At 36.6% G+C, this 26,510-nt stretch overlaps 1 protein-coding gene across 1 annotated transcript in view; it reads right to left on the reverse strand.

Annotated features, from left to right (window-relative positions):
* The window catches only part of LOC123529472 (general transcription factor 3C polypeptide 6-like), a 29,092-nt gene extending 9,245 nt beyond the window's left edge, over window positions 1-19,847 (reverse strand). The window contains exons 1-2 of the mRNA XM_045309818.2: window positions 19,713-19,847; window positions 13,801-13,878 (exon numbers count right to left, since the gene is read on the reverse strand). Of these exons, the coding sequence (XP_045165753.1) occupies window positions 13,801-13,878; window positions 19,713-19,751 (117 nt within the window). The 5' untranslated portion in view covers window positions 19,752-19,847. The remainder of the gene's footprint in view (window positions 1-13,800; window positions 13,879-19,712) is intronic.
* Between the last annotated feature and the right edge of the window lie 6,663 nt (window positions 19,848-26,510).

Consider the following 26,510-nt stretch of genomic DNA (forward strand, 5'->3'; position numbering starts at 1 on the left):
TGTAAATAACGTCATTTATGACCTCATTTATGAATGAATGCGTCATTTATAAATGAATGTGTCATTTATAAATGAATGTGTCATTTATGAATAAATGAATCATTTATGAACGAATGCATCATTTATGAATGAATGCGTCATTTATGAATGAATGCATCAATTATGAATGAACGCATTTTTTTGTAATTAATGCATCAATTATGAATGAACGCGTCATTCATTAATGAATGTGTCATTTATGAATGTCATTTATCAATACACACATAAATGATTAACCTAAAAGCACTTTATTTCTTCTTTTATTTGTAAAATCCAGCATACAAGAAATAGAATCCATCACCAGTTGCATTAGCCTGGCTCCCAGGCTGCATGGTTATCTTTTATATTAATACTGGAAACATTTTATAAGAAATTTTTAAACCTCTAAAATAGCACAGTTTTATCTGATGGCTGAACCATACCTATGTTTGGAGCCAGGGGCAATAAAAAAAAAGTCAATGTAGAAACAACCTTCTGGAGTTACTTCCCTCTTAATGAAGAAAACTGATATATGTAAATAAGAACAAACATAGGGACGGGAGCCAGTCTACAGTTGCAGGTGCAGACATGAATATCCATTCTTGGGTTACTGTTTAAATTGTAACTCAGCAGAGCCATATTACTACCCAAAAGCTGGATAGTTTGATCCGAAGCTAATTACACTCCCTTTAACACTTAATGTGAGTACAGTTTTCTCAAAGATACTGAAATACTCGACCTACATTTAATAGTATAGTTTGAAACACTCAGCCTACACATGGGAGTGTAATAGTCTGAAATACTCAGCCTACACATGGGAGTGTAATAGTCTGAAATACTCAGCCTACACATGGGAGTGTAATAGTCTGAAATACTCAGCCTAAACATGGCAGTGTAAGTCCGAAATACTCAGCCTACACATGGGAGTGTAATAGTCTGAAATACTCAGCCTAAACATGGCAGTGTAAGTCCGAAATACTCAGCCTACACATGGGAGTGTAATAGTCTGAAATACTCAGCCTACACATGGGAGTGTAATAGTCTGAAGTGCTCAGCCTACACATGGGAGTGTAATAGTCTGAAATACTCAGCCTACACATGGGAGTATGATAGTCTGAAATGCTCAGCCTACACATGGGAGTGTAATAGTCAACCTACACATGGGAGTGTAATAGTCTGAAATGCTCAGCCTACACATGGGAGTATAATAGTCTGAAATACTCAGCCTACACATGGGAGTGTAATAGTCTGAAATGCTCAGCCTACACATGGGAGTATAATAGTCTGAAATACTCAGCCTACACATGGGAGTGTAATAGTCTGAAATGCTCAACCTACACATATTGTAATAATCTCAAATACTCAACCTACAAGGAGTGTAACAATCTGAAATATGGGACCTACACATAGGAGTGTAATAGTCTAAAATACTCAACCTACATATAGCAGTGTAACAGTCTAAAATCATCACCCTACACATAGGAGTGTAATGTTTGAAATACTCAACCTACATATGGGAGTGTAAGAGTCTGAAATACACAACCTACATATAGGAGTGTAATAGTCTGTAACAGAGTTACCAATGTCCCCCGCCTAGGGACATTTTTCACAAAACACAATGCATGCCGATACAATATATTCTAGGTAATAGGGCAACATACTAACAATTTATATAAATCATAACAGTTTACTATATATCATGTAATTCATGGAGACATTCTGAAGTTTGAAAATGTCTGGAAATCTGTAACTGGTGAATGCTTTCAAATGCTAATATCTGTATTTTTATTTTACTTTTAAATTGGTAAGGAAAAATAAACAAGAGCACCGCAATGCAGAGCAATATACGCCCAAAGGTATGACCTTTCACCCCTAAGTGTGACCTTGACAATGAAGCGAGCCATCCGAAACATGCGCTCTGCATGGCATCTCAATGTGGTGAACATTTGTGCCAAGTTTCTTTAGAATCCTTCAAGCAGTTCAAGAGTTACAAAGCAGACATGAAACACAGTCATATGACCTTTGACCCCTAAGTATGACCTTGACCTTAAAGCGAGCCATCCAAAACATGCGCTCTGCACGGCATCTCGATGTGGTGAACATTTGTGTCAACGAAATCCTTCAAGGGGTTCAAGAGTTACAGAGTGGACATGAAACAGTCAGATGACCTTTGACCCCTAAGTGTGACCTTGACCTTGAAGCGAGCCTTCCAAAGTATGCACTCTGCACGTCGTCTCAATGTGGTGAACATTTGTGTCAAGTTTCTTCAAAATCCTTCAAGGGGTTCAAGAGTTACAGAGTGGACACAAAACAAAGTCATATGACATTTGACCCCTAAGTGTGACCTTGATCTTGAAGCGAGCCATCCAAAACATGCGCGCTGCACGTTGTCTCGATGTGGTGAACAATTGTGTCAAGTTTCTTCGAAATCCTTCAAGAGGTTCAGAGTTACAGAGCGGACACAAAATTGCTAACGGACAGACAGACAGAAGGACGGACACCGGTGTCATAACATAATACGTCCCTTCGGGCGTATAATAACAAGAGCTGTCCGTAAGACAGCCAAGCTCGACTATTCGAAATATTGTCACAGAAGCAGGAAATTATTACCCAAAATGTTAAATATCGAAAGAGTTTTAAGTTCGAAACGGGACATAATTTGACCAAAATGCATATCAGAGTTATGGGACTTGATGCTATCAACCAGTTTAATAACCCCGAAGAAACATGTTAAGTTTCAATTCCATATCTGCATTAGTTTCGGAGATAGTAACTTGCACACAAAACTTTAACCAGAATTTTCTAAGTCCAAATGGGGGCATAATTTGCTCAAAATACATGTTAAGAGTTATGGAACTTGACCCAGTGAGGTTGGTAACTGACCTAGAAAAAGAATAAATAAGTTTCAAAGCTATATGCCTTTTGGTAATAGCTGTATGTACTTGCACGCAAAACTTTAACCAGGATTTTCTAAGTCCAAAAGGGGGCATAATTTGCCCAAAATACATGTCAGAGTTATGGGACTTGATTCTATCAACTAGTTTTATAACCCCGAAGACACATGTGAAGTTTCAATTTAATATCTGCATTAGTTTTGGAGATAGTTACTTGCATGTAAAACTTTAACCAGGATTTTCTAAGTCCAAAAGGGGGCATAATTTGCTCAAAATACATATCAGAGTTATGGGACTTGACCCAGTGAGGTAGGTAATTGATCTAGAAAAAGAAAAAATAAGTTTCAAATCAATATGCCTTTTAGTAATAGCTGTATGTACTTGCATGCAAAACTTTAACCAGGATTTTCTAAGTCCAAAAGGGGGCATAATTTGCTCAAAATACATGTCAGAGTTACGGGACTTGACCCAATGAGGTAGGTAATTGATCTAGAAAAAGAAAAAATAAGTTTCAAATCAATATGCCTTTTAGTAATAGCTGTATGTACTTGCACGCAAAACTTTAACCAGAATTTTCTAAGTCCAAAAGGGGGCATAATTTGCTCAAAATACATGTCAGAGTTATGGGACTAGACCCAGTGAGGTAGGTAATTGATCTAGAAAAAGATCAAAAATAAGTTTCAAATCTATATGCCTTTTAGTAATAGCTGTATGTACTTGCACGCAAAACTTTAACCAAAATTTTCTAAGTACAAAAGGGGGCATAATTTGGCCAGAATGAAGGTCAGAGCTATGGGACTTGGTGCTATCAACTAGTTTTATAACCCCGAAGACACATGTGAAGTTTCAATTCAATATCTGCATTAGTTTTGGAGATAGTAACTTGCATGTAAAACTTTAACCAGAATTTTCTAAGTCCAAAAGGGGGCATAATTTGCTCAAAATACATGTTAGAGTTATGGAACTTGACCCAGTGAGGTTGGTAATTGACCTAGAAAAAGAATAAATAAGTTTCAAAGCTATATGCCTTTAAATGATAGCAGTATGTACTTGCATGCAAAAACTTAACCAAGGTGTGACGCCGACGCCGACGCCAGGGTGAGTAGAATGAAATATTTTATATATTAAAGGGAGGTACTTAATAAACAAATGAAATGCATGACATATGGTACTAAAAACAAGAGGGCCATGATGGCCCTATATCGCTCACCTGAGTTTAGTTGCTTGCTTAAACAAATTTCTTTGCTTAAGCTTCAGTAACAAAAACTAGGTGAGTAGGTCATGTTAAAGATTATTCAAGATAACTACTGAAATCTGTTTAAAAATTTAAACTGGTGGTCCAAATTTCTTTGCTGTAGCTTCAAAAACAAGAAAGTAGGTCATTAGTCCAGGGTTAAGAATATTAAAGATGAGTATTGAAATCAGTATCAAAAGTTATAAACGTGGTCCAAATTTCTTGGCTGTACCTTCAAAAACAAGGAAGTAGGTCAGTAGGTCATGATTAAGACAATTCAAGATGAATATTGAAATCTGTATCAAACATTATGCTTGTGGTCCAAATTTCTTTGCCACTGCTTCAAAAACAAAAAAGTCTATGTAAAACAAGGGACCACCCGGGCATGGCCTATTCTGAACCCCCGGGTCATGATTTGAACAATCTTGGTAGAGAACCACTAGAGCATAACACATACTAAAGCTCTGGGCCTAATGGCTTAAGACAAGAATTTTTTAAAGGTTTTTCCCTGTACAAGTCTATTTAAACCATGTGCCCCCAGGGCGGGGCCATATTTGACCCCAGGGGGATAACTTGAAAAATCTTGGTAGAGGACCACTAGATGATGCTACATACCAAATATGAAAGCCCTAGATCCTGTGGTTTTGGACAAGAAGATTTTCAAAGTTTTTCCCTATGTAAGTCAATACAAGAGGGTCATGATGTCCCTGGATCGCTCACCTGAGTAATATAAGCTACATGTTTCAAATGTCAAACTGATGATTTTTAGAAATTGTTTGGAAGATTTTCCAATGTACAATCAAGTAATCCCTGGGGCAGGGCCAATTTTACCCCGGGGTTAATGATTTGAACAAAGTTTGTAGAAGTCTACTAGGCAATGTTTCATATCAAATATCTAAGATCTCGGCCTTCTGGTTTATTTTTAGCAAATTTATGAAGATTTCCTTATGTACAATCAAGTAACCCCTGGGGCTGGGTCAATTTGACCCTGGAGGGTCAAGATTTGAACATATTTTGTAGAGGTCCACTAGGCAATGCTACATTTCAAATATCTAAACTCTAGGCCTTCTAGTTTATTTTTAGAAAATTTTGAAGATTTTTCTATGTATAATCAAGTAACCCCATGGGGCGGGGTCAATTTGACCCCGGGGGTCATGATTTGAACAAATTTTGTAGAAGTCTACTAGGCAATGCTATATGTCAAATATCTAAGACCTAGGCCTTCTGGTTTATTTTTAGAAATTTTTTGAAGATTTTCCTATATAAAATCAAGTGACCCCTGGGGGCGGGGTCAATTTTGACCGCGGGGGTCATGATTTGAACAAATTTCGTAAAGGTCCACTAGGCAATGCTACACGTCAAATATCTAAGATCTAGGCCTTCTGGTTTATTTTTAGAAATTTTTTTGAAGATTTTCCTATTTAAAATCAAGTGACCCCTGGGGCGGGGTCATGATTTGAACAAATTTTGTAGAGGTCCACTAGGCAATGCTACATGTCAAATATCTAAGCTCAAGGCCTTTTGGTTTATTTTTTAAATTTTTTTGAAGATTTTCCTATAGAAATCTATGTAAAATCAGGTGACCCCTGGGGCAGGGTCAATTTTGACCCCGGGGTCATGATTTGAACAACTTAGTAGAGGTCCACTAGGCAATGCTACATGTCAAATATCTAAGCTCTAGGGCTTCTGGTTTTTGAGAAGAAGATTTTTTAAGATTTTCCTATGTAAAATCAAGTGACCCCTGGGGCGGGGTCAATTTTGACCCCGGGGTCATGATTTGAACAAATTTGGTAGAGGTCCACTAGGCAATGCTTCACACCAAATATCTAAGCTCTAGGGTTTCTGGTTTTTGAGAAGAAGATTTTTAAAGTTTTTCCTTTTGGTTGCCATGGCAACCAGAGTTCTGCATGGAATTCAATTCTTTGAACAACTTTTGTAGAGCTTCACCCAAGGAACATTCCTGTGAAGTTTGGATGAAATTTGCCTAGCTGTTTAGGAGGAGATGTTGTTTAAAGGAAAGTGTGGACGGACGGATGGACGGACGACGGACGGACAGAGAGCGATCACAATAGCTCACTCCGAGCACTTTGTGCTCAGGTGAGCTAATAAAACATGTGACCCTCGGGGCGGGGGCCATATTTGACCCCATGGGGATATTTTGAACAAACTTGGTAAAGGACCACTAGATGATGCTACATACCAAATATCAAAACCCTATGACCTGTGGTCTTGGACAAGAAGATTTTCAAAGTTTTTCCCTATATAAGTCTTTATAAACCATGAGACCCCTGGGGCGGGGCCATATTTGACCCTAGTGGGATAATTTGAACAATCTTGGTAGAGGACCACTAGATGATGCTGCATACCAAATATCAAAGCCCTAGGACCTGTGGTTTTGGACAAGAAGATTTTTAAAGTTTTCCCTATATAATTAAGTCTATGTAAACCATGTGACCCCCATGTGGCCATATTTGACCCTAGGGAAATAATTTGAATAATCTTGGTAGAGGACCATTAGATGATGCTACACACCAAATATAAAAGCCCTATGACCTGTGGTTTTGGACAAGAAGATTTTTTAAGTTTTTCCTTTCGGTTGCCATGGCAACCAGAGTTCTGTATGGAATTCAATTCTTTGAACAATTTTTAAAGAAAATCATCCAAGGAACATCCCTGTGAAGTTTCATCAAAATTGGCCTGGTGCTTTAGGAGGAGATGTTGTTTAAAGGAAAGTGTGGACGAATGACGGCCGGACGATGCACGGCCGGCCGGACGGTGAGCGATCACAATAGCTCACCCTGAGCACTTTGTGCTCAGGTGAGCTAAAAACTTGTTTTTGAATTACACACAAGAAAAAGTTATTTCTATTGTTGGTCAATGCAGAGCTGCACTACATATCAACCTAATGTGTTGCAGCCATAGTAATGCTACATTCAGCTAAATAAACCATTAAGTTATAACTTGTGCCCAGGTTTGCATTCTACAAGTCTACAATTGTCAATAGCTTTTTATATCTATCAATACCAATCATCTTACTTAAAATATAATTTCGTTTTTAAATTAGTGGGAAAACTGATATAAAAACACATGTATTGTACCGGTACTTTATCATATAAAAGGCGGGTAATTTCATGTACAACAAGCAAATTCGATGAATTGGTATCCCCCGCCGAAAGGGTTTGTGGTGAGGAATGGCAAAAAGATATATCTGGCAAAAAGTTAAGGATGTTAATAAGAAGCAAATAATTTCATTAGTCAAAATCAATTTAACAGAAAACAAATGTTTAATTAAAGAGTACATAATAAATGTATGATACTTTGATCCTGACTAAAGAATTTATTTTGAATGGGATATGCTTACTGTAATAAGGTTAGCTTTTAAAATTAAATGCAGTTAACTGAAATGTGAGCTTGAAGTTTAACTGGAATGAAATATTGTCTTTGAGTGGTTTGGCACCAGGTGTTGCTGTTTTACATGTACATTTGAACTTAAAAGACCAGATGTCCTTAAGAGAACACAGGTAAGATATCTTGAACATGGCTGAGGGCAAGGTTTGTGCAGTCACAACTTAACATGTTGAAGTTTGACATTTAAAAAAAAAAGGAATGGAAATATATATTTTTTTAGGGGGTGGGGTGCAGGGGAACGGAGAGGAATCAAAATTTCACATGTTGATTATAAATATTGATTGAAAATTAAAAATGAAAAAAAAAAAGGTAAAAGGGTGAAGTGGAGGGGGTGGGGCAGAGGATGCATGATCATGGTGGGCATGACTGGGTGGAGAAGTGAGGTGGGGGAATGGTACAATTTGGAAGGTTTGAAAAAAAATCTAAAATAAGAAATGAAAAAAAAAAAAAAAAAAAAAATTGGGACGGGGGGGGGGGGGGGGGGGGGGGGGGGGGGGGGGTGTGACCAAGGCAAGTGGGTAACCAGGTGTGGGTGCGCAACTTCACATGTTTATAATAAATGTTCACAGAAAGGAATGAAGGAAACTTAATGAAATTCTGCCAAATGGTAAGTTTGTTATGTACAAATATGTTGATTTTTAGACAATTAAAGGGCAATAACTCTGAAGTTACAAAAAGAAATCCGTCCAAATTGTCTGTGCACAACCACATTATAGTGCTCTAAATTCTGTTAGGCCCATAGTCTAGTGGTGAAAATGTATATGAAGTTTTTGAAAAAAATCTAAAGTAAGGAATGAATTTAGGGGGGGGGGGGGGGTGTGTCGGGGGATAGGGGGGGAGGGGGATCAGTAAGGGGTGACCAGGTGTGGGTCACAACTTCATGTTTACAATAAATGTTCAGAAAGAATGAAGAAATTAATGAAATTTCCAATGGTAAGTTTGTTATGTACAAATATGTGGATTTTATACAATTAAAGGCAATAACTCTAATTACAAAAATAAATGAAATTGTGTGTACACAACCACATTATGGTGATCTAATTCTGTTTAAGTTTCATAGTTCTAGGTCAAATATATCAAAAGTTATGAGCAGAAATTGCATATTTATAGACCTAAGTTAACCTAAACTTCTAAGGGCCATAACTCTGGTGTTACTTGGGCAATCTGTCTGAAACCTGATGGGCCCCATAACCTCATAGTGGTGAACATGTATATGAAGTTTGTTTGAAAAAAATCTAAAGTAAGGAATGAATTTTTAAAAAACAAGAGGGCCATGATGGCCCTATATCGCTCACCTGTTATCATTGCACTTAAGGACAAGTCTTCAAGGTCAAAAGATCATAATAGAAATCAATCAAAAGAATTAATGAGAAAATATAGTTGAAATTTTCTTAAGTAAACTTAAAAACAAGATTTGAAACTTTTTGTAGAGGTCCACTAGGCAATGCTACATGTCAAATATCTAAGCTCTTCTGGTTTATTTTTAGAAAATTTTGAAGATATTTTCTATGTACAATCAAGTAACCCCATGGGGCAGGGTCAATTTGACCCCAGGGGTCATGATTTGAATAAACTTTGTAAAAGTCTAATAGGCAATGCTACATGTCAAATATCTAAGATCTAGGCCTTCTGGTTTATTTTTAGAATTTTTTTTAAGATTTTCCTATGTAAATCAAGTGACCCCTAGGGCGGAGTCAATTTGACCCCGGGGGACAAGGTTTGAACAAATTTTGTAGAGGTCCACTAGGCAATGCACATGTCAAATATCTAGTCTCTAGGCCTTCTAGTTTATTTTTAGAAAATATTTTGAAGATTTTCCTATGTAAAATCAAGTGACCCCTGGGGCTGGGTCAATTTTGACCAGGGTCATGATATGAAACAAATTTTGTAGAGGTCCACTAGTAATGCTACATGTGAAATATCTAAGCTCTAGGCCTTCTGGTTTATTTTTAGAAAACTTTTGAAGATTTTCTTATGTAAAGTCAAGTGACCCCTAGGGCGGGGCCAATTTTGACCCCCGGGTCATAATTTGAACAACTTTAGTAGAGGTCCAATAGGCAATGCTACATGTCAAATATCTAAGCTCTAGGGCTTCTGGTTTTTGAGAAGAAATTTTTTTAAATATTTTCCTATGTAAAAATCAAGTGACCCCTGGGGCGGGTCAATTTTGACCCCGGGGGCCATGATTTGAACAAATTTTGTAGAGGTCCACTAGGCAATGCTACAGTGAAATATCTAAGCTCTAGGCCTTCTGGTTTATTTTTAGAAATTTTTTGAAGATTTTCCTATGTAAAAAATCAAGTGACCCCTGGGGCGGGGTCAATTTTGACCCCAGGGTCATGATTTGAACAATTTTAGTAGAGGTCCACTAGGCAATGCTACATGTCAAATATCTAAGCTCTAAAGCTTCTGGTTTTTGAGAAGAAGATTTTTTAAGATTTCTTATGTAAAATCAAGTGACCCTGGGGCGGGTCAATTTTTGACCCCGGGGTCATGATTTGAAACAAACTTGGTAGAGGTCCACTAGGCAATGCTTCACACCAAATATCTAAGCTCTAGGGCTTCTGGTTTTTGAGAAGAAGATTTTTAAAGTTTTTCCTTTCGGTTGCCATGGCAACCAGTGTTCTAGCATGGAATTCAATTCTTTGAACAATTTTGAAAGGGGGCCATCCAAGGAACATCCCTGTGAAGTTTCATCAAAAATTGGCCTGTTGGTTTAGGAGGAGATGTTGTTTAAAGGAAAGTGTGGACGGACGTACACACGGACGACGGACGGACGACGCCGACGGTGAGCGATCACAATACCTCACCCTGAGCACTTGTGCTCAGGTGAGCTAAAAATCATTTTTTTTTTGGGGGGGGGGGGGGGGGGTGTCGGGGATAGGGGGAGGTGTGTGATCAAGGTAAGGGGGTGACCAGGTGTGGGTACACAACTTCACATGTTTACAATAAATGTTCATGGAAAAGAATGAAAGAAATTTAATGAAATTCTACCAAATGGTAAGTTTGTTATGTACAAATATGTGGATTTTTATACAATTAAAGGGCAATAACTCTTAATTTACAAATAAATCCAAATGAAATTGTGTGTACACAACCACATTATGGTGATCTAAATTCTGTTTAAGTTTCATAGTTCTAGGTCAAATATATCAAAAGTTATGATGCAGAAATTGCCATATTTATAGTACCCTATATAGTTAACACTAGAAACTTCTAAGGGCCATAACTCTGGTGTTACTTGGGCAATCTGACTGAAACTTGACGGGCCGCAAGAACTCATTGTGGTGAACATGTATATGAAGTTTTAAATAAATATTCCCAACCATTTCCTAGATATGGCTCCGGATGGACGGACGGACGGACGGACGGAAAGACGGAAGGACGGACGGACGGACAGAAAGACGGACGGAAGGACGGACGGACGGACAACGCCAAAACTATATCCCTCTGACTTTCGTCGGGGGATAAAAAAAGAAAAAAAAAGTTAACTTGGGTGACTGTGACCTTGACCTTTGTACATGACAGAATGTCTTGAAATGGCGAATATATGAATATAATCCAATGCATATAAAAGTTACAGACCAGACAAAAACAAATTCCAAAAATCTCCAAAGGTGACCTTGACCTTGGAGCTAGGGGTCCGGGTCTTGCACAAGATACATCAACTCATTATGGGGAACATTTATGCCAAGTAATTTTAAAATCCCTTGATGAATGGCAGAGTTATGGACCGGACACGAAACAGACCCTGTTAACCTTTAACCTCTAAGTGTGACCTTGACCTTGGAGCTAGAGGTCTGGGTCTTGCGCATGATACATTGTCTCATTATGGGGAACATTTATGCCAAGTAATTTGAAAATCCCTTGACGAATGGCAGAGTTATGGACTGGAAACGAAACAGACCCTGTTAACCTTTAACCTCTAAGTGTGACCTTGACCTTGTTGCTAGGGGTCTGGGTCTTGTGCACGACAAGTCGTTACAAAGAACATTTATGCCAAGTTATTTCAAAATCCCTTCATGGATGGCAGAGTTATGGACCGGACACGAAGTGTGACAGAAGGACGGATGGAAGGACGCAGTCTATTTCTATGTCCCCCTTATTTTCTTCGAAAAATGCTGGTACGATAATCCACATAGACATAGGAGTGTAACAGTCTGAAATACTCGTCCTACACATAGGAGTGTAATAGTCTGAAATGCTATACCTATACATAGGAATGTAAATTAATAGTCTGAAATACTCAACATACACAAAGGTGTGTAATTGTCTGAAATGCTCAATCTACATAATAGGTGTGTAATAGTCTGAATTAATCAACCTACACATGGGAGTGTAATAGTCTGAAATACCCAACCTTTAGTCTAAAATACTCAGCCTACACATAGGAGTGTAAATAGTCAGCTAGTATGTATGATTTCTTAAAGGCATTGGCCTCCAGATTTTGGCTAAAAATGATCTTTCTTTAAAATAGAAATTTGGTCATACTATAAACTTTAGAACATGAGCTTTTGTTTCTTAACTACAAAATGTATCTTAAAAATGCCAAATCAAGAAAGAAAACATGCCCGAGACAGGAATCTAACCAGGGCTGCCACAGCAATAAAAATTTTCCAGTGTTACTGACCAATACACAACGGAGGAATATGGTCGTTAAATATAAAGCTTTATAATTAAGGCAGTTTACCTCCAGTACTCCATTATAAACGCTTTTCAATTTTTAAAGGAAAAATTACTGAAAACAACTAATTCTTATGTGTTTCCATAACATATAAATTTCCCGGCTGTACATATTCCAGAGTAACTGTGGAAAAATTGCGGACAAATGCAAAACTTCCATGGAAAGTAGGTACTTTCCATGGAATAGTCCGGAAAAGTCACCTGTTATATAACATGTCCAGATTGATTGCAAATGTTTTCCACGGACATCTCTGGAAATTACTCTGGACATCTATCAAAATGTTCATGGAATATTCACCGACACTGCGGAAATGTAGCACTTTGAAAAAATTCTGGTCATTTAACTCTGGAAAATAACTCTGTCATTTTCTAAGGGATTTTAAACACATCAGAAAACAATTAGCATCAGACTGGGAATACCATGTGATCAAGCTCAGCCAATTAGATGAACTGATCTTACAGAGGAATTTTCAAAATGTGTAACTGGAAGTCTGATGTTAACAAGTTGTGTTAAAATTAGTGAAACTTTATTATGTGAGGTAATTCAGTTCAAAGTTAATATTGAGGATTCTAGAAATTGCTCAACTAAGTTTGTTTACATAATTGACCAGTGAAACAATACATCCATTTGTAATTATGCTAATTAACACATGCATGTATATTTGTAAATCAGTCATTATATAGCATAAAACAATGAATGCTAAAGTATAACCAAAGGCTTCACAAAGATATATAAATAATATGCATATATGAAAACAGATATCTGTAGGTACTTTCTTTGAATGATTTCATCATTATTTAAGTGTAACTAATCTTTGTTCAAAACTATGTATATGCTTAAAAAATATTCTTATCAGTCACTTTTAACTGGCAAAGGTTTTCATATAGTGTTTGAAACTGCAAAAGTGATCACATGCAATAAAATCATATTGCTTGTACTGCAGTGTTATTGCTCACTATACATGTACTGCAAAAAAGTCTATAAGTCACATTTATTGCTATTGAATAATACTGTCAGCAGAACTTCCTGGACGACTGCTGAATAACTCTGGAAAATTGTTCACGGATGTCTGTGGAATCACTCCGGAAAATTGTCCATGGAAAGTTCTCCGGAAATCCCTGGACATTTTTCCACAGTTTTCCCAGTATTCCATATCAAGCTCCGGAAAGTTTGTCCGATTGCTCCAAACTTCTGGGATTTTGACAGCCGGGAATTCTGTCAGTAACTAAGTTTCAAAGCCTTACTCAGAAATATAGCAGTAATTTTCTGATATCTAAAAATTTTCTTTTTTTGTTGCCGTACGAATTGGAGGTGAGTCTCTTTAATGATTTTCACAATATAAACATGATTTTTCCAATGCACTTCCTGTATTATGTTTCATATAAATATCAGTAGATCTACAATTACATATAAACTATACTTACTGTCTATCCTGTCACGAAATTCATTTAACTTATAAATACAAATAGGCATAATTATGCACTCTGACCAGTCATTTAGAATCTGACTATACCATCCATAAAATAACTGCTTTAAATCAACTGTGATAAAATAAAACTTACAAGCATCTTTGCCTGACTGACTTGACCCAAGAAGTCATTTTCCATGATACCTTGTAACTCCACCATCACTATTGTTTCCTTTAAGAAAAAAATATTTACTGTCAGACTACATAATACATGCATAAACATGTAAAGTAATTCTATCATACCTTTAAAGGGACCTTCCTCCAGACAAACATCAAAATTTCATGTTTTAAAACATACAAAGAAGCAAATTTAAAATCATATTTTTTTTGCCTACCATGCGGGGAAAGACAAGGTTATCCGAAAGTGTTTTCCAAACCCTTGGGTAAAAAATCTTATTATTTACATGTCACACACCTGGGCATGGCCATTTTTGAACCAACGATTACAGTAGACAGTAAAACCCTGATATCACCACCAAATATCCAAGAAATTTTGGTGGCCATTTTAAAAAAATTTATTTTAAAATCAGGCTAGCAGTTTCACACAAGAAGATTTTTAAAGTTTCCACTTTATACATATAAGGACTGGTGGCCATGTTTTTTTTAAATGAATCAGAATAATTTGAACACTCTTGGTAGAGGGTCACACAAGACCTATTTGCATAAAATTATTCTAAAATCAGGCCTACAGTTTTACACAAGAATTTTTTTTAAGTTTCCACTATAGTATGATACATTTATAGGGAAAAGTGACCATGCCCTGTAGTGACCATGTTTTTTTGACAAAGCAGAATAATTTGAACTATCTTGGTAGATAAACCTGAAGGTCTTTATAAGACCGAAACCGGTCATTTATTGAAATAAATCATTCAAATTACCCAGTGTGTTACGTGTTGTCACCTTCCATTGGTTCTGTTGTAGTCTTGGTAGAAGGTTACATAAGGAGTAGGACCATAAATAACATGGTGCCTAAATGTACCTGCATGTTACTGGTCACTCTCAGTCAAAGGTTGGAATTGAAATGCGGCTTTGGATAGGTTGAAAAAAATGTAGGGAAACCCGTAAGAGACAACGAGAGTAATGTTTACAGTCATAAAATTTGTGTCACTTAAAGATTAAGTATTACAGTCGAACTTCGATGGCTCGAACTCGAGGGTCCCGTGGAAATTAGTTTGAGTTTTCTGTTGTTCGAGCCATCCAAATGGCGGCCATTTTGAATTTGGGAATTCGAGGGCATGATGTGTTACAAACCTTACATCGTAATATATTGTCATATTGTACCTTAATGTGTGTATGATACGATGATCAGATCAATAAAAAACGAACGCTGAAATATTCTTTATTATTTATTTTCAAACATGACAAAATAGAAAATAGATACGAAAAAACACTGATAAAACACTAATATAATTATAAGAATTTGGTGAAGACAGCATCAAATAGAAAGACATGAATAGCAAACCTTTATGAATCATAGTCCAGTACAAATATTATCAAATATAAACACGTTAAAACACAAACAATTAATTCACGGACATGTACACAGAAATATTTAAGAACAGTACTAAATGACGTCACATGTAGACATAGGCTATAAACAGACACATGAAATAGGGCATAAGTCAGTTTACTCGCAATACCGTTCTCATATTTCGTCGTTTTGGACCAAATTTAGCGTAACCCTCTTTGATTGACTCAGACTTTTTTTATCCAGCCAGAGAGCGTGTTTTTTGGAACATCAAATATATTAGCGATTTCTGTCTTTGATTTCAGACCTTTTTCACATTCGATGATGGCGTTATATTTTGTTTCTAAAGTTTTTGGATCTAATTTTCGTGCTGTTCCTTGCTTTCCAGTAGCCGACTTAGCTATCCCCCCGTTTCCGGGTCCTTTAAGTTGTTCAGCTGAGCTAAAGCAGTATGAAAGTTGACATCGGATCTCCCGTTTTTATGTAGAAAAAATAAAGACAAACATTGCTCAATTATTTTAAATAATTTTATTCGTATTAATCAAAGCCCATTAAAGCATTGCAGTGAACGAAAGTCACTTTGTTTAATATGTTTGTCGTATACCGACGCTAATTACATAAGCATGTGAAAATGACGCACATGCCGGTTAAAGGGGAAGCTTGGCAAATGTCAGGCAGAGGTGTGAAAAACTTTGTAAACACAAGCCATTCTGGCGAGAAATAGTCTGTTTGACTAAATAGATGTAGTTATCACTGTAATTGAGCCGAGGGGACAACCAAATGAGCTCGAGAGTTCGAATTTTTGAGCAATGTTTTCTTTTCTGTGAAATTTGGAATATTTTTCAAGTGTCTGGCTGAATGTATGCCTTTTTAATTCTCTCTTTAGAATAGTAGGTGTCAGTGTGCATTTTGCCTCTAAATGCCATTCAACAAAGCGAAGAAAATTTGTAAGAAAATGGATTGGATAAGTCTTAGTACCCCTATATAAAATTGCTAATTTTATGTCACATTTTATTGGTCGATTTCTCAATTTTGGGGTATGTGACAGGGTCATTTCTTATAACGGAAGTCTATTTTTAAAAACATTAACAGATTCACTAATGACTAGATCTTCTGGTAGTTGCATGATTCCAGTCCTCAATACAGCGATGAGGAAAAGCATTCAGTCTTATTGTCTTAAGACACCTCACTTTCATTATTTGACAAATATGTCCACGTGTAATGTAATCATTAAAGGTAAAAAACTTATTCACATCAATGTACTCGTACAGTATTACGAACTATTTTAAACAGCTGGATTAGATCAAAAAGACGACGTCTATACTAGAGGGTTGATAGGTTTAAACGCTTGAGTCTTTCTTCATCTGGTAGATGTTTGATCTCATGAATAAGCTTTGTACTTCTTCGTTGTACATTTTCTAGAATTTGTCTAAGTTTTTTAGTTGAACAGGCTGGGCACATCTCCCAATCGGGGTAAATTACCTTGTTTGGGGTAATATACCCCGATCAGGGTAAAACAAGAACAATAGAAAAGTACAAAATTTTTGATAACTAAGTGCTAATGCTCATATTCTCAGGTCAACTTCGTATGATATAAACAGTTGACAATATGATAATTTTTAAACAGAATTTTGTTGTAAATATTTCAGATTTTCACCATTTTTTAACATATGCAAAATTGATAAAATGGTACATAGGCATATTTGTAATGATGATATAAAGCTGTAGCAAAAATATTTATATTAGCACTTTAAAGAAAAAAGAAATATCAATTTTTTTGTGCTTTTCTATTGTTCTAGTTGTACTCCGATCGGGGTATATTACCCCGAACGAGGTAATTTACCCCGATTGGGAGATGTGCCCAGCCAGTTGAAGGATTCCAAACTGGAGATCACTCCACGATTTGCGTAATTTTAACCGATGCAGTTGTATGCATTATTTAAATATCGTCCTGGAAATAATTTAATTATTACATATACGCATAAAGACTTAAACTACATTTATCTATCTATAAATACTGCATGACACCCTTGCGAGTATTTTATGCAGGTGCGCGTCAGTACATAAGAGTTTAAAAGCAGGAATGTACAGGAGAATTAAAGTAATACATAAAGTATTTGTGAGAATTTGAGAAAAAGCTGATAGTGCTAATAAAAAGGCGAAATGTACAGTAAAAGGATTAAAAACAGCCTGGTCACTCAGAAGTCCTGGCCCAGTTTGGTTACCCCTTGCCTAAACTGGTCCAGGGTAGGTGCTTGAGCAATGTCAGCCGGCAAACAATTCCAGAGAATGATGGTAGCCGGGTAGAAAGAGAACTTGTAATAATTACAGGGTGTTTGAATTTGCCGGAAAGATTGGGAATGCATGTGTCTAGTGAGCCGGGTAGGAGGTAAAATATAAGATGGCATTGGCACTGCAACCAGTCCATGGACAATCTTGTAGAACATCAGTAGCCTGGCATCATTTCTTCTGTTTGCAAGGGAACGCCACCCCAATTGCTTTAACATGTGTGTGACACTGCTGTAATTTGAATAGTCACTGGTGACCCATTGAGCGGCCCTGCGTTGGACCATCTCGATTTTATGTATGTTGACTTGTTGAGCTGTGTATGTGGACTCCACACTGAGCTGCAGTACTCTAGTTGTGGTCTAACAAGGGTTTTGTAGACAAATTCCCTAATATTTTGCTGTTTGGAGGGAATATTGCGCTTAATGAAGTTGTGTTTGACCAGCTGTTGAAGTGACCTGGTTTATGTGTTTGTTCCAGTTTAGATCCGAAGTGATGCTAACACCAAGGTATTTTGCATCACTCACGGTTTCTAGTATCTGCCCATGTAGTGTGTAAGTGGATTTGTAAGGGTGTTTAGACTTGGAAATATTAATCACTGTACATTTGGATGGATTGAATTCCATGTCCCATGTGTGTTCCCATTTTTGTAACCTGGTTAAGTCCTTTTGCAGAGTATGTTGTTGTGTAACATTGTTGACTGTGATATAAACAGCAGTATCATCAGCAAATAACCAGACCTGTGAAACAATATTTTCAGGCAGGTCGTTTATGTATAGCAGAAAGAGAAGAGGGCTGAGGACAGAGCCCTGTGGGACACCAGATGTGACCGGGACCTCATCCGACTTATCACCATTGACTAAGACGGACTGACGGCGACCGATGAGAAATGATCTGACCCACTGTAGTGTACAGTCCTGGATGCCATGTTGGTGCAGCTTATATAGTAACTTTAGGTGATTAACCTTATCAAACGCCTTTGAGAAGTCGAGGAGTATTAAGTCTGTTTGGTGACCTTGAATTAAATTCCTGGATAGGTCCTCGACAAGTCCTAACAGTTGAGTTTCGCATGACCGTTTTGACCTGAAGCCATGTTGAAGGTGATAAAGTATGTTGTTGACCTGGAAATGTTTAGTGATGTTTGATGCGACAATGTGCTCCATAACTTTGCAAAGAACACATGTCAGGGAAATGGGTCTATAGTTAGCAGGGTTGCTTTTGTCACCCTCTTAAAGAGAGGAGTGACATTCGCCTTGGACCAGTCGGAAGGGATAGTGCCTGTTTCTAGAGATTTTGGAAAAGTTTGGTAACCAGGGGGGCTATTTGTACACTTAGGTTTTTCAGGACTACCGGTTTTAAGTTATCGGGACCGCAAGCTTTGTCACTCTGTAATGTGGACAAAAGCTTTTGGACACCATTTACACTGATGGAAATTTCAGACATTTTGGGGTATTGAGGCTTTGGGGCATTGCTAAACAGGTATTTAGTTTTCATTAAGCATAGCTGACCTAGTTTTAAGGGATTCATTGGAGTGAAGACGGACTGGAATTGGCGGTTGAGAACATTTGCCTGGCCCCTGCTATCTGTGATAAGGTTATCATTTTCCGATAGTGGGGCAATGCCTTCAGTGTCCTGTTTAGCATTTTTGATAGTTGAGAAGAGCTTTTTACGGGAGAAGTTTTGACCTGGTTTGGGGTTATTTGGATCTTCTGAGTGTGCTTCTAGGACATATTCTAGGTAGTTTGTGTGGCCTGCTTTATCTCCATTTTGACCTGGTTTCTGAAATTTTTGTACTGATGTTTGACCTTTGAATTTGAACTGTTTTTCGTTTTTTGTACAATTTTTATTCTTTTTCTGATTTGTCTCTTGATGCCTTGGGTGATCCAGGGAAGAGATGGTTTAGAACCCAACCTCTTGGAGGGAATGAAAAGATTTATTCCTTCATGGATAAGATCTTTAAATTCTATCCACAGCTCTTCAATAGATTTGGAATGGAAGTCACTAAAGATAGAAGGTGACTTTGATTTTACAAACTGTTGGAAATTGACCCAGTTGGCTTTCCGAAATAAGTGTACAATACGAGGTTTTTGTTTATTAAGACGGGGTTTGACCTCAGAGGTAATTTGGACAATATCATGATCCGAGATACCAGCTACTGACTTTACGGATTTAATAAGGGTAGGGTTGGATGTGAAAAACAGATCTAGAGTATTATTTAACATTTTCATAGTTTCATTTTATATTCACTTTACCTCATAATCATACTCTTCGTGACTGTCAACCTCGTCCATGTTTTTCGTGTGTGCAAATGGAAATAATTTAATAAAGGGAAGTAAGCCTGTTATGAAAAGGAAACCCTATCCGTTCCTTCCACTCGGACTTTTTTTAAGGAGGTAGGTTACCTTCATATTTGTAAGTGCGCATGTCCAACCGGAAGCTAACGTGACGATTTACGACGCCGTTTACGACAAACTAAATGTGTTTGTAAATCCATTCTTCTGAAAACAAATCATGAACCTGTCTCCGAGCTGATGCTTTATGGTTTAATAATGCAGAAATAATGAATAAATTGCCGCAGAAACGCTTCAAAACAATGTTGCTTTAAAATGACGTCATTGACGTCATGACGTTACGTGTCAGTTACCGCGCAAAATTAATAGCTTTTATTTTGAAAGTACGTAATTCTGTGCATTTTCTTTATTTGAACTATTTTCAAACAGCTATTATTTGCTGAAATATTATTTATGAGTCTTTTGCTCTGAATAACAATCAATATTTTGCTTCTTTTATGTAGTTATATTGAAATGTTATGCGGAATGTAAGAAAATGGATGATGGTAACCGATGTTATTTGGAATATAACTGGGTGAAAGGTTACTTGTTACGGCCATTTTCAAATAAAAAACTTGCAGTTTGATTGTAATACCTATTTTTTCAGTTTTCGTTGATAATTTGTTAGTTATAATACTAAAACTAAGCTCTAAAATTGTTCAAATTTCAGTAGAAAATTGTGATTTCTTGAATTGAATTGATGTTACCATGGAAACGAAGCCCGTGACCTATATATCTAAATGTAAAATTCAAAAGCGTTGACACTGGTCCTATTTAAGGAACACAGCTTCGGCTTTTTATTTTCATTTCAACAACATCCACGAGAATAATAGCACATGCTGAACGATTTTTCCATGAAAAATGCAAGACGAAGGGTACTGCTGTAAGTATTTTAAGCTGTGAAATTTGTTTGAATAAATACAAATAACATGAAAATATAACTTACGTTTGAAATAATAATGTTTGAAGCTACATTAACAAGAAAGATAATTTTATGCAATATTTTTTATAAGAAATTGCGACAAAAAGCAAGATATAAGCTATTTTAAACATCTCTGTTGCCATGGTTACTTTAAACTTTAAGAAAAATAGGGTACCATGTAAAGTGCTTGGTATTTTGCTAATAATATTACCCAAATATTCCATGTTGGTTATTAACAGAATGGCACTGAAGCGTCGAAAACCCCGTTTTTATACATAGTTGTTTAAAAATGAGCGAAAATGCGTTACCAAGGAAACACGAGCCCCGCGACATATACATTTTAAGCTTATATTAGAAAGCTAACGCGCATACTAGTAAAATTATCAATTATGCAGACTTCTACGGATATCAGTGAAACTAAAATACACTGAAAAGTGTTAAATATCCGTATTTTCCTTCTTCTTTCAATATAAAATACCTTTGGAGGGTCATGTTCTTTAAACCTGGATAAAAATTGAACTTGAAGGGCCAGAGAAAAACGAAATTGAGATTGTAGCTGTTAAAACATCATATACACAAAATACAAAAAATTGATGCGGTTCAACTAATTTGAATTTACTCTGGTAACAAGGTAACCTACCTCCTTAATATAATGAAGTAGCGAAGGACTTTTTTTTTATCTTTGTCAGAATATTTCAAACAGAAGTGTGCTAAATATTTGTTTATAGCAATGAATGTGTTGTATGCTTAAATGTAAATGCCGACCATATGCGCCAACATTAAATCGCCCCTATAATAGTATTGGATGTGCGCACGTATTGAGTGTACTCAAAGAACTATAAAAAATACATTTATTTTATAGCTCTTTGGTGTACTATAATAAGGTTAGGGTTAGGTTTAACATAGGTTCAATGTGTGCGTACACGCAATGTGGGAGATTTAATGCCGACCCAGTACAGAGTGGCGTATACAAGAAACCGTGATGAGTTCTCCGAATGATTCTAGTCTTGACAAATGTAGTGAATTCTGATGACAGGGGACATCAAATCGATAAAAAAATGCGACTTAATTAATCTGGAGCCCTAGGCCTACTTACAAGTTTTTTTGTTTGTTTTTTTTTGTTTGTTTTTTTTTTTAAATACTTTATGAAGATTTTTTAAATAGTCTTGTTCAGGCGGTCTGTCCATATTATTTTTGTATACATGAGTATTTCCAATTATCAACTACAAGTCACTCAAGGTACAAATGCATTAGTATATCCGTGCACGCGTAACTGAATGTTAAAGATATCCAGTGTCTATCTTCCACTAAAATGTTTTATCTTTAGATATTTATTTCAAATGTATAAAATCCTGATCAAATGTATTTAACTTTACTAAATATATAAATTAAACTTGCATATATAGAGCGACATTCATAATTTAATTTTAAGCAGTAACCGGCGTTAAAAAAAATACAGCCAGTTTTTTAGTGGTAGTATTTGAAATAAACTGTTCATGTTTTAAATATGAAATTTGGATCTAATATACCTTTAACGACTATAATTATACAAGCAGTGTAACCCAGATGATTAACACCCTAAACTGGCAAACTTTAGAACAACGGCGCATACAATCTTCTCTCATCTATTTTTACAAAATCCGAACGAATCATGTATGCGTCGACCATAACCATCTAACTCCGACCAGAAACCTTAACTACCTAATTCCACAGTCCCGTACTCAATACCACATGAACTCCTTCTTCCCCCGTACAATCAGATTATGGAATGGCCTTCCTCACTATGTACAGTCCAGCCCCAGCCTCAACATATTTGCTGAGCGGCTGGCTACTGTACATCTGCAGTAACTTCCTTCACTATGTTTTTAACTTAGCACCTGTAGTAATTTTTTATTCTTTGCACCTAATGAGTTTTCTCATTTTTTAACACTGCCCAGACAAGCGCCTTCCAGTCATAATCGCCAATGATTGCTGGAAGTAACATGTAGATGTAGATGTAGATGTAAAATCATGAAACTAAATAAATTGGTTCGAGAGGGACGGTAAACATGAGAAGGATACTGATATCGAGACAATATAAAGATTCATTTATGCTTATTTGCGCGCACATTTAAAAATGAATAACTGAGAAACTGTTTCAGAAACCGACGTACTAGTTCCATGGTCTATTCAAGACATTGTAGTGTGCTATTCTTGAAAAGCTCGAGGTATCTCTGAAGGTAAAAACTATCAACGCGTTTTTTTCTTTCTTGAATAAAAACAGTACTATAAACAATTGATAAAGAATACTTTTTGATAGCAATGATATCGGAGTTTTGTTTTGAAAATCAATTGAGGTATGATAAATGTAACACACGTTTTCTGTGCAGTTATATTTGCAGAGGCCATACAGATTGTTGCGCGGGCATATGAATATATCACCAGTGGGTGTCTTTTAAAAATGAAGAACACGTTTTCGACAATGCATTTGAAGCATGTATGGTGGAGAAACAAGTACAGACATACAAGTTCTGATAGTCTCAGTGACTTGCACTCCATATGCCTGACAGTTTAGGTATGCAAACACTATATATAAAGCCAGTTCCATCGCGCATACATGGTACTCGTATATGCATTTCAAATGATACAACAGAGCAAAAACGTTATAGATACTCCTAGTAATTATTGCAATTTGGGTAAATATCGACACAGTGGTCACAAATAATTCAAGCTCCTCTTGCTTTTCGAATTACAAGAGGTCAAATCTATAACTAAGGCGCTATAACATGACATGTATAAACAGCTGCATATATCTCAATTTTCCGTGGAATGACAAATTTGGCAAACTTACTCAAACATGCGGGAATCATAAAACAGTTTTTCCATGAGTTACTCATAAAACAAATATAATGGGTTATTCATGACAGTTATTCCAGGCGTTATTTGTAAAATAAAGTAAACAATTACATGTACCCAATGCATTATTCATGCGTTACATAACAGTAATTACATGAGTTATCTATATATAAAATAGTTATTTCATGCGTTGTTCATGCGTCAGTCATAAATCATAAATCATTTACACCATCGTTATCAATTGCAAAAAAGTTATTTATGCGCTTGTCATTAAAATTATTTCATGCGTGTTTTTCTTTTTTTTTTTGAAACAGGCAACTCTGTCTCGTTGTCCTTTGGTATTGTGTACTGTCCTCGGTATATCAACCTAAGTCAACACGTGCAGTTCTAAATTCGTTCCTGCCTCGACAAGAAAATAGTTTTTGGCTTAACATCCATAATGTTATTGATCATACTTTAGATTAAAAATGTGAGTAAGCATATTTTTAAAGCGTGGTTTTGTACGATGGGCAGTTCGAACGAACTGACTCGCAAATCTGCTCCATATACACTACTGACAGCAACATTTGGTATATCTGACAAAAGCACATTTTGTGGTCGCTTGGTGCTTCTACCGAATACTTATCGAGTGACATACACTAGAGTTAACTGACATTTAAAACAATAAACAAACATACACCTGCAAACAAAGCTGCGCGAACGACATTTGAAAAAAAATACTTGTTTCTTCACCAGTTTTGTTTTGATGTACTAAGGTCGTTCAAAATATGTAGAATATATGTTTCACTGCCACTTCGATCCATGTAACTGACACAGTAAATGGAAACTGAAGCAGACATTTTTCAGCCAAACTATCTAATTTGGCCACCAATCTAAAACACGGTGTATCAAATGATTTAGGCGCCACCGTCTGGTTGGCGGATGTGGGGTAGGGGGCTGGTGAACGCCCACTAGTAAACACTTATGAATGGCTAGCCTGTCAATGGTCAAAATTATTGAATGACTCCTGACATTAGTCGCTGGTCCATAGTTTGGTCTATTAATCGGTTCATATAGTTTAACCAACACTAAATATTGCTGCGCTAAAGTCAAAACTTAAAACAAAAAAATGCGAAAATTTATTTCTGATGTCACTTATTTTCAGACCTCGGGCAGTAGTTTTGACCTTTGACGGTCAAGCCATTCAGTAAGTGTTTTATTACATAACATCCGAAATAAAATGACGGAGCCAAAAACACTCCCTGCGTGACGGCGTAACATTTTGACGTCATAACAAGGTGACCTCGTACAAAACTTAAAATGACCAACTTTTGCAAGTGCTTTGGCTTTTTCTCGAAATAACCTATGAATTGTTTGATCTAATAATAAAACAATTGTTGCCTTTCAGGTTTTGTAATTGTAAGGATTTTTCGGTCTTGGAAAAGTGATATCTAACTCTGGCTACGCCGTCGGTCGATATCACTCTGGCTACGCCGTCGGTCGATATCACTCTGGCTACGCCGATATGCGATTGGCTTATCGCAATTATGGAACGCCGTTATTGCAATATAGCTAGCACTCTATATGATATATAGAGAAATGTTTGTGACCTGAATTCCTCATTCATTATTTCATATAATTTATTCAAACTTTCAGCAATGATCAATATTGACTTTAGGAGCGCAATATTCCTCCGCCGAAGAACAAGTGAATATTTCCCGATGCAAAGATGATAACCTTTTTATTACATATGCATCTACACGTATAAATATAATGTAATTATTATGAATTTGTTCAATAGCCTGAATAGGATTGAAAATACTGAACTAGATAAACAAAAACGTGCAACTAGGTCACGCACCCGCTATGAAATTCAGGCGTCAGTGTATGGAAAATTATTGACGTTTCCGGTACCAGTGTCCTCATATCGACCTATCTAAAAGGAAAACATTGTTTACTATTGACCGGTCTATAGTTCAACACAGGTTCGGTATTCAAACACTTATTGAATGACTTCGAACATCGGGTAATAATTTTGACCATTGACCGGGAACCCATTCAGTAAGTGTGTATGACTCCTGATGTAAATCGCCAGTTCATAGCTTATGCTATGTGACTATTCTATATTCAACATCATATTTTGCCGGGCTAAAGTCTAAACGGGAAGAAAATCATTATGAAAAAAATATTTCTGATGCAATAAAACACTTATTGAATGCCAGCCTGTCGTAGTCAAAAGTATTTGCCCTCAGTTCATTGGACCTCAAGCGGTAGTTTTGAAATTTGAGTGGCAAACATTGTCCGTCTGTCTGTTTGTCCATTTGTCTGTGTCCTGACACCTTGTTCGAATTGTAACATTTTGTAGCAACATTTCACTGTGCAGTGCACATAATAATCCTACCTTCAAGGTCAGTACCAGGCGGGATCCAAAGGGTAATAAAATAGTGCACCTTCAGCCCAAATGGTGTCAGTTTGGTTTTCGATAATGAACTTCATTGCACGGACCTTACTTTTTACGTGATGTCTGAAACTGTTAACAATCATACATTGGAAATGTTTCTATTCGGCAAGTTCATCCGAGTTCCGCTGTTCTAGTGCGTCTTTATGAAAACCTTTATGAACCAGAATAGCAAGTAGCAGATAAGTAGCGGTGCAGACCAGTGCAGAGCGGAATGTAGCTGGAAAAAATAGAATGGAATGGACTAGCACAGATCAAGACCTGACAATCTGTTCAATTGTCATTTCTATTGATATGTAGATCTAGTGGTTTAATAAACCAATCGAAACATTCCATTACAAAAAATAATAATAAATCTCAAATTTCAAGAAGTTCATATTTATCCTATTAATCCACTTTTAACACAAGGTCTTTGACAAAGTGCAAAATTTAAATGGAAACAAATGAAAAGTTTTGACTGGCCTTATCAGCAGCACCAACGAAAACCATTGACAGTTTCATCAACCATTTTAGAATCAATGAAAAT

The sequence above is a fragment of the Mercenaria mercenaria genome, chromosome 13 (genome assembly GCF_021730395.1).
Source record: "Mercenaria mercenaria strain notata chromosome 13, MADL_Memer_1, whole genome shotgun sequence".
NCBI classification, from domain to species: Eukaryota; Metazoa; Mollusca; class Bivalvia; order Venerida; family Veneridae; genus Mercenaria; species Mercenaria mercenaria.